This window comes from Dipodomys ordii, unplaced genomic scaffold (assembly GCF_000151885.1).
Source record: "Dipodomys ordii isolate 6190 unplaced genomic scaffold, Dord_2.0 Scaffold67, whole genome shotgun sequence".
NCBI classification, from domain to species: Eukaryota; Metazoa; Chordata; class Mammalia; order Rodentia; family Heteromyidae; genus Dipodomys; species Dipodomys ordii.
In genome coordinates, this window is record NW_012267283.1 from 520,155 (window position 1) to 530,004 (window position 9,850).

Below are 9,850 nucleotides of genomic sequence, written 5' to 3' on the forward strand. Positions count from 1 at the left end.
CTACCACTTGAGCCACAGCGCCACTTCCGGCTTTTTTTTTTTCTGCTTATGTGGTGCTGAGGAATCGAACCCAGGGCCTCATGCATGCGAGGCAAGCGCTCTACCACTGAGCCAACTTCCCAGCCCTGTACTTCTTTTTATAGTAAAGGTCTAGAATGATGCATAAATATTATTACAGAGTTTATCACGGGTTGGGGAAAATTGGATGAGAAAAAAAACAAAAGATTTAAAATATTTAATATTGTTTGAATTTTAAAAAATGAGTGTCAACACTTATATTCTGTATCTACCTAAACAAAAAATTATGAAAATTTCATCAGCAGAATATATTCCAAATACAGCAGGAGAAAGGCTGTATTATCTGTTTATTAAGCTATTTTAAAATAGTGAAATATCTATATACATCTGGCAATGTATGGTGGCAATATTTACAAATATAACTTAATATTTGGACTTCACATACAAAAAGATATTTGACATTTTGGAAAACGGGACTGAGGTTTATAGACACATAGTAGCTTAATTAATGATGAACTCACTGAATGAGACTCTCTATTTGGAAACTTTTTGTTGTTGTTGTAGTTGTTTTAAGAACTGAGTGAGGTGAGGTGGCTCACATCTGTAATTCTAGCTACTCAAGAGGCTCAGATCTGGGGGATGGCAGTTGGAAGTCAGCCCAAGCAGGAAAGTCCATGAGACTCATATTCCCAATAAAGAACTCAGAAAAAGCTGGAAGTGGAGCTATGGCTCAAGTGGTAGAGCACTAGCTTTGAGCAAAAGAAGCTCTGGGCCCAGACCCTGAGTTCAAGCCCCAAGAACATCAAAAAAAGAAACAGGAAAAAAAAGAAAAAAATAACGAAGCTGGGCGTTAATTAACACCTATAGGTGTTAATCCTAGCTATGCAAGACGCTGAGATCTGAGGATTGTAGTTTAAAGCCAGCTTGGGCAGGAAAGTCCATGAGACTCATCTCCAATTAGCAACAACAACAACAAAAAAAGCTGGAAAGGAGCTGTAGCTCAAAATGGTAGAGCACTAGCCTTGAGAATAGAAGCTAAGGGACACTGCCTGTTAGATTATTTGGATTTTGCCAGAAAACCATGCAGACATCCAGGTACAGAGAACAAAGAAAGGTTTATTGCTGGGAAAGGGACCAGGAAGAACCCTTCTAGTGAGAAGCACCTACTATTGTCTGAGGTGACCTGTATAACCTAGGAGGTTTAGGAGGGGCTAGGAGGCCGAGACCCCTGGTGTGCAAGTGCGGGCCAGGGGCTTCATCATGGTGGACTAGGATTTATGGCTGTTATCCAAACAGTAAGGGGTCCTGCAGCTGCCCAGACCTGAAGGTCACTCTATGGGGCTCTTGCTGCCTTATATGGTGGTAGCTGCCCCAGAGAAGTGCCATCCCAAGGTAGAGGGGGTTAGAGGCTGATTATTTACTGCCTTTACTAAGTGGGCCTAGTGTTGCCCAGGAAGGGAGCATGCTAAACGATGGAGAGGGGAAGTGTACTAAGCTATGGGAAGGGAACTCAATTCGAGAACACTAGGACTCTAGGACCAGCACTAAAACCAGCACCATAGGGGTAAAAAAATCCATTCAGCCATAAAGGCTGCAATTTGAGTTCATGTGTATTTATCTACACCTTCAGTGCTTTGCACATAATACATACTCTCAATAAATACTGACTGCATGAGTCTTCAGTTTAAATCTTTTTTGTTTTTGGTAACACCTACTTATTTAAAGCAAGATATTTTTAGAAACGATATATGGTTGCGGTTATTACTTGCTCTTCAAGTGGGGACAGCAGCTCCCTATTTCTACTCGGAGAGGTTTAAATTTTAGTTTGAAAGTAGTGCCTCACATTCTGACGATCTGTGAATTCAAAGGCCATTTAATTTCACAACTAGACAGTCGATGAAAGGGGAAAAAAGCGTGTTGTCAGTAGTTATACACTTACTTGTATTACATATACCTATTTTCGTTCAGACAGAAAGGGCTGTGGTGCAAACGAACTGACTGTGAACTTGTAAATAAATCACACTACTCGTTATATTTTCATGTGGAAAAAGTGAATAATCTCTACCTAAAAGTGACCACTCCCACCCCCATCCCTACCCTGAGAAAGGTAAGACTTTTAAAACTATGGCAATACAGTGTCCACACTAGATTCGGGCAAATGCAAGCTCCATGTAAACTCAGTACCGGATTGTCAGCTAGAAAAGCACGGCGACGAAAACTGCTTAAAAATTACAAGGCACTCCATTCCAGGATCTTCCTAACCACACCTACCGGGCTGGAGCCAGGCCTAGGAGGCGACTCCCTTCGCCTTGAGGCAGACCTGCGGGACCGGCCCCGGCCGGGGTTCTTCCCCACTCCGGCCTTGAACTTCCCAGGGCTGCAGAACCCGAGTCTCCGAAAAACGACAGCCAGGGACTTGTTTCCAACGGCCGTGCCCGGTTTCTGGCCTTGCAGCCAACAATGTCGGAGCAATTCCATCTGGGATCTAGGGTCTCCGCGGGACATTTCTACCGACGTTACAGAGTCGGCTCCGGGCTTTTCCCGCCAGCAGGGGGAGGTGTGCCAGCAGGGCTTCCGCCGGGCCGGAAGGCCCGCGGGGCAGGCGCGAGGACGGGCGGCCGAGCGCAAAACACAAGGCGCGCGCTCCCGCGAACGCAGGAGCAAGGCGAGGACACGCACGCGTGCGTGCGTACGTGCGTGCGTCGCGACGTGATTCGGAGGGCGGGGCGCAGTGGCGAGGGCGGGAAGAGGGCGCCCTGGAGCCGAGCCCAGGGTGGGCGCGAGCGCAGGGGCGGGCCCCGAGGGAGGGCGTCGACGCCCGGGGGGGCGGGGCCGAGCGAGGCGGGGACGCGCTCGCGGGCTGGGAAGGCGGGGGCGCGGAGGTGGCGGGAGCGTGCCTGGTCCCCGCCCCTGTTTCCCACTCTCTTTCCACCTCCGCCCGGCTGGGGCTCTGGAGAGGCGCCGCTCGCCGGTCCCCGGAGCTGCCCTGCCCCTGCCGCCGCCGCCGCGGCTCGCCCGTCCGTCCGCGCACGGTGCGCTCCTCCGTCTGGGCCATGGATGGGTAAGTGCCAGGCGGCGCGGCGCAGCGCAGCGTCCGCGTCGGGCTGCTCGGGCTCCGCTTCCTCTCTCTCGGCGGGACACGCCGAGGGCCGGAGAGCCGGGCGCGGCGTCGCCCGACGGCGGGGCTTCCGGGCGCCTCCGGCGGGGACCCCGAGCCTCAGGAACGCCGGCCGCCCCAGCCGCTCCTTCCTGTTCGTGGCGCCTCAGTTCTGCCCGCCCCTTCCCACCCTCACAGAGCGCCCCGGGAAGCGGGGGAAGCCCGGCCCGACCGCCGGTGCCGGGGTCCGCCCTCCGCGTCCGGAGTCCGGGGAGCGGGGCCGGCCGGCCTCCCGGCACTTCCTCCCGGAAAATGGTGTGCGGCGCTGGGGGAGGCGGAAGGCGGCGGACGGGTGGACGGCCGGGCGGACCGACGGGCGACTTGCTGTTTACCGGTGGGGTGGGGCGCGGGGAGCGGCGGAGCTCTCCCCGCAGGCGAGGCGAGCGGCCGCCGGGTGGCGACAGGCCAGTGCGCGCGTCGGTACACGTCTGGGCGGCGACCGGGTCTCGAACCCGTGCCCCGCGCGTGGTCTCGGGGCGCCAGGGGTGGGGGTAGGTCTCCTGATCTGCGCTGCGAGATAATGTTTCCGATTTCATGCCCACCGGGCGCCTGTTCCCAGTGACCGTAGACGCCTTCCCGTTGTCCCCCACTCCCAAGAAACTTGGGTTAAAATTCGTTGCCTTCCTTGTATGAAAAGAGATTGTGTAAGTGCAGTTTTCGGGGAGCTTTTCAAACACAGCAATTAAATCGACCCAAATAAAAGGATGTAGAGTCACCTATTCCGTGTAAATATTTCTCTGGGAAGTCAAGGGATCTGGGGTGAGGCCTGATATATTTTCATGATTAAAGCACTGATCTTGGTGAATTAATTGAAGATAGTGTTATCTGTACATCAAGATTTTTTCAAAAAATCGTCAACTATCCCCATTATGAGATTTTGTTTGGCTTGCTAAGTGCGCACACTCGAGCACACACACACACACACACACACACACACACGGCGTTTTTAAATTTTATTACTTTTGATGATAAGATTTATGCCAGTTTCTTGCATGTGAAATCTGTAGAACTTGCTTATAAAGTAAAAGCCTGTTTACGTTTTGCTATATAGTTGATTGTTACCTGTTACTGGAAGACACTAAAATCTAACAACAACTTTTGCCTTCATTAGGTTTCAATTCTTAGTTAGTTTCACAATATTAAGTGTGATGTGTGGATTACCTCATTTGAATGTGGATTGCACATTGCCACAGACATCAAAGTGTAATTTTAGATTTTTAAAAAAATTTACTGTCTTGATATTCTTAAAGTATTGTTATTTATGCTATCTCGTGTCATTGAAGCTTCTTTGAGAGTGAAGACTTATAGTACCTTATTCAGTTTCATTTTAAATGCATGCTTGTGCCAGTATTGTGCCAATATTTGAGTTCAGGAAGGCTGTGAAATTAGTTTCATGATGTGTAGTGAATCATTCGTAGAAGTTTGACTTCAGGAAGCGGGCTAGTTTTTTTGGGTCGCAAAATTTATAGTTAAAAAGAGAGGACTTTTGACTTTCTTATTTTGGGTGTTAAACCCTTGGACCACCATGAAGTACAAACTGCTCTTTCTGATAGTTATCTGTTTGCTTCATCTGTGATTTTAAAGCTGTTTATTGGCTTAAATATAGGAAGGTAAGTTAATTTCAGAGTTACAATGTGGCATGTTTTACTGTGTCAGGACCAATATAGTACTACACACACATTTTTTAAATGCAGAAAACATCAGTATTTTGTCACCTTTAAGTATCAGAAAAATGAATTTCAAGTTTGAGACCTCTACAAGGGAAAATTTAAAAATCTATATGGTTATTGTTTAAAACAAGTATATGTCACTTAAACATTAAGTAATTAATGATGCCATTATAGATTATTAGTAGTAATGTAATTTATATGTAGCTTTTTCGTAGGAAATTTGGGGCCAAACTATTCATTGAAGATTAGGAAGAGAATGAGTTCTTGTACAGCACACTTTATGGGGCTTTTTACACTTTTTATTTTTTAAAAAATTTTATTGTAAAGATGCTGTACAGAGGGGTTACAGTTACATGAGTAAGGTAATGAATGAGTATATTACTTGTCCATCATTGTTACCCCCTTCCTTTGTCCCACTATCCCTTCACTTCCCCTCGAGTACTTTTTTTAAATAAAAAGAACAAAGCCTGCCACCACTGGCTCTTGCCTGTAATCCTGTTCAGGAGAAAAATGAGATCTGAGGATTGCTGTTCAAAACCAGCCTGGGCAGGAAAGTCCATGAGACTCGCCAGTTAACCACTCCAAAAGCTGGAGTGGAGCTGCAGCACAAGTGCTAAAGTGCTAGCCTTAGCAGTGCCCAGGTCCTGAGTTCAAACTCCAGTAGCAAGGCAAGCACTCTACCACTGAGCCACCTTCCCAGCCCCCAAACTCCAGTAGCAGTACCAAGAAAAAAAAATGACAACATCTCTCTCTAGTTCTACTTCAAATACCAGCTTCCTGTGTGTTTCTGTTTCCTCTAAGAAGGAATTTTTATTTAAACACAGTTTTAATGTGTTTTAAAATAAAAAATAATGCATCAAAACTTAAAATTTTTGATACTTGAAATTTGATGTTTATTTTATTTTACTTTTTGATGGTGGCGGGGTTTGAAATCAGGGCCTTGTATTTATTACAGAGTGCTCTACCACTTGAACCATGCTCCCAACCTATGACATTTGTATTTTAGTTCTGAGAGACTTAATTGTATTATGGTGAGTTCTTTGTGATAACTGCAGATTTGCAAGATACTTTGTATTTCTGTAAAGTCCAACACTGGTTTGTTGCATTTAAAATTGTAGATGTGATCATATGTACCAATGATTTAAAATAGCTTCGGTGATTTTAAATCTTGTTTTCGATTTTTTTGAATAAAAATAAAATATTGAAGCACAACCAAAGAGTTTCTAAACACTACAAGATAATTTATTTTACTTCTTGCTTTACTGTTGAGACTTTGCTTTTATACTCTGCTGTTGCTAGACTGTTCCATCATTTTTCTTTGTATTAACATTTCACAACTCATCACATTTTTATTTTTATTATTTGTTATTATAATGCTTTTTCTTTTTTCTTTGATCTTATTATCTGTCTTTTAAAAACTTGTTCTCTAACTTTGTTTTCCATTTTCTCTTTTTACTTTTTCCATACAGTGTTGTTACAGATCTTATAACAGTCGGTTTAAAGGTAGGAATCTTTTACTATCCTTTCATAATCATTTTTGTATCTTAATTTTGACATTTTTTCCAGTTATGAAGGTATCTCACCTATTTACAGAATTATCTGTTATATCATGTACTAGTAATTGTTCACTTTCATTCAGCTTCAAAATGAGTAGACCTGTGGCTAATTTTGGGTTTAATGTAATTTTAGGGAGGAACTTTATATATATATTTATATATAAAGTATGAACAAAAATTGGGTCCAAAGTTTGACTTGACCTATCAGGGTGTTTTTTGGTTTTTGTTTCTTTTTCATATTAAACGATGCTCTGTTCTTTTATCTTTTTTATGAATATTCTTATGATGAATGAAATAACAATAGCAGATGCTTATTGCCTACTGTATTTCATGTGGTTTTCTGGTTATTTTTAATAATCATTATAATGATTCTTAAGGTAATTAGTATTGTCATTTTGGAGACATGAAAGTTGGTTTAGAAAATTTGTCCTTCACACTTGTATTCAAACCCTTGCTGGTTTGAAAGCATGATTTTTTTTTTTTGTTATTATACCTAGTTGCTAGCAATAAGGTTTCTATTTAAAAGGTAAACAAGCCAGAGATCTGGAAAATTAATATTTATAATAATGGTTTTCTACACTTCAAATCATTACAGTTTTATCAAAGTTGACTGATTAATTAGATTTAAAAATACAAACAGCAAATGATGCTCCTCAGTGAGGCTTTTAAAATGTGATTGGATGCCCTTAGTAATTTGGTATTTGATATAGCTGTGTAGGGATTCTAGTTCAAGAGGCTACATAGAGTTCTAATTACTGTAGAAAGAAGTTACTCGTCTTTGTATATCATGTATTGTAAATATTACAGATACATGTATGGAATAGTCTCTCATTCTGTGGTTGTCTATTCATATCTGTACATCATCTTGCTTATAATTTCTGTTTCTATTTCACACTTATCTGGATCTGATGGTGGTGCTTATATTCTTAATATGCCTTAAAAAATAAGCATAAATGCAAAAAACAGAAATAGGATGTCCAAGACTAGCATAATTGGGGCTATTTTGTGTGTGTGTCAGTCAGTCCTAGGGCTGGAACTTAGGGCCTGGATACTGGCCCTGAACTGCTTTTGCTCAAGGCTATGCTCTATTAGTTGAGCAACAATTCCACTTCTGGCTTTTTTGGTAGTTTAGTGGAGGTAAGAGTCTTACAGACTTTCCTACTGGATCTGGTTTTCTCAGATTTCAGCCTCCTGAATAGCTAGGATTACAGGCATGAGCCACTGGCACATGGCTGAGTCCATTTCTTATATTTTTTCTTTGAAGTTGGGTGGAGTTGACCCGCTTTAGCAGTTAGGATACATTTATGAATTGGAAATAAAATGAAGGTCTTTTTTTGGTGCAATATATATTTTTGAGACACAGAGTAAATCTGTTTCTCAAATTACAGGCTCAGTTTTCATAATTTCTTTTGGTATTTGTAGGTGCCTGTGGGAGAAGAGATATTTAAAATGAATGTTGCTTATTATATCAGAGTTGTAACTTGTAATATTGGAGTTCTGTCTGGCAAAATGACATAAGACATTTACAAAAAAATGACCACTTAAGAGTTAAAGATATGCTTGAAGGACTGTCATGGTTTTTTTTTATTGTAGGGAAAATACATTCATGAGAAATGCAAGAAAATTTAATATTAGGCATAGGAAACATTTGAACATGACATTTGGCTTTTTGACTGTGTTTTGTAGCAGGCATTTTGAGAACTAGCCTAAAGATAAGCTGATTAGTTGATTTAGTAGGTAATTTATAGACTAAAATACTGGAAGTATGCTATAAAATCATTCATTATATGGGATTTCTCATAAAATTGTTCTTTCATGGATTCTCTCCAAAGGAATTTAGTTACCAAATAATAGACCAGTAAGGCTTACTTGTCACCTGAGTAGATAAAAGATTAATCAATATTTAATTCCTCCTTTTTTTTTTTTTTTGGTCGGTCATGGGGCTTGAACTCTGGACTTGGGTGCTGTCCCTGCGCTCTTCAGCTCAAAGTGAGCACTCTACTGCTTGAGCCACAGCGCCACTTCTGGTTTTCTAGTGGTTTATTGCCCGGGCTGGCTTTGAACCAAGATCCTCAGATCTCAGCCTCCTGAGTAGCTAGGATTACAGGTGTGAGCCACCGGTTCCCAGCTTTAATTCCTTCTATTAGAGTCTAAATGTGATAGCACAAGAGATGGTATTAGCCAGTGGCAAGAGTGGATTTCAGGTTGTGCCCTGTAAGTTTACTTTCCTGCATTCAGAGAAGTATTTTTTTTAAAAAAAAGAAGTGGAAATACTCTTTAAATATAAAATTCATTATTTTGTTAAGGAGACTGATGATTAGTTTTTTTTTTAGTTTTATTTGGTGCTAGTACTAAAATTCAGGACTTCAGGCTCTCTCCCTTGTTTTTTCTGTTTGTTTTTTTTTCCCTCTACCACTTGAGGCCACACTTCAGCCTCCAGCTTTCTGTTGGTTAATTGGAGATAGCCTTATGGACTAGCCTTCTAAAATAAGTAGCTAGGAGCTAGGGTCAGAGGCTCGAATCTCTTGTATCTGGCCATTGTCTTTTTTCTTTCTTTCTTTTTTTAGTGAGTCGTAGGTCTTGAACTCAGCCTGGGCACTACTCTGTCTGAGCTTTTTTACTCAAGGCTAGTGTTCTGCCACTTGAGCCAAAGCTCTACTTCGGACCTTTTGATGTTAAGTGGGGATAAGCGTCTCAAGGACTTTCCCGCCCAGGCAAGATTTCAGCCAGGATCCTCAGATCTCAACCCCTGAGTAGCTAGGATTTCAGGTGTGAGCCGCTGGTGCCTGGCTCTTACATCTTGTTTTAAGAGAGTACATTGAGTATAGAAAAACTCTCATGTTTAGGAAAGATCATAATTGCCTTCTAATAATTTATATGTTTGCCACTATATAAAAAAGAACAATACAGACTGTTTAAGTTAATGTCTAGTTAAGTTAATGTTTAATGATTAGTTTTTTTACTTTATTTGTAGACATTAGAGATTAGTAAACTACTCTGTTGATCAAATCTAGCTTGCTACCTAATTTCATATATAGTTTTATTGGAACACAGTCATATTTATTTCCATATTATCAATGGCTGCTTAAGCTGAGTAGTTGTAGTAGAAACTGCAAAGCCCAAAATACTTACTCTAGCCTTTGAAGAAAAAGTTTGTTTCCTTCTGTACTTGTACTATAGGAAATGCATGTCTTGACTACAGATTCTTTTCCTTTGAAACTGAGATATACTTTGCCTAAAGTCTTAAGGGTACATACCATTCAGTAAGTTTTGACAAATGCCTCCACTAGTGCTTGGGATGCCCTAATCTAAATAATAGAATACCACTCTAAAAAGTTCTCAATTGCACCAGGCGCCGGTGGCTCACTCCTGTAATCCTAGCTACTCAGGAGGCTGAGATCTGAGGATCTTGGTTCAAAGCCAGCCTGGGCAGGAAAGTCCGTGAGACT

The 9,850-nt window shown here is 42.1% G+C and overlaps 1 protein-coding gene across 3 annotated transcripts in view; it reads left to right on the forward strand.

Moving 5' to 3' along the window:
• The first annotated feature begins 2,888 nt into the window (after window positions 1-2,888).
• Ptbp3 (polypyrimidine tract binding protein 3) overlaps window positions 2,889-9,850 on the forward strand; it is an 88,501-nt gene continuing 81,539 nt past the window's right edge. For 2 of the 3 annotated variants that reach the window (XM_013023342.1, XM_013023343.1), the window contains exons 1-2: window positions 2,889-3,079; window positions 6,315-6,348. In XM_013023342.1, the coding sequence (XP_012878796.1) occupies window positions 3,072-3,079; window positions 6,315-6,348 (42 nt within the window). In that variant the 5' untranslated portion in view covers window positions 2,889-3,071. The remainder of the gene's footprint in view (window positions 3,080-6,314; window positions 6,349-9,850) is intronic. The other variant, XM_013023344.1, reaches the window with a different exon arrangement.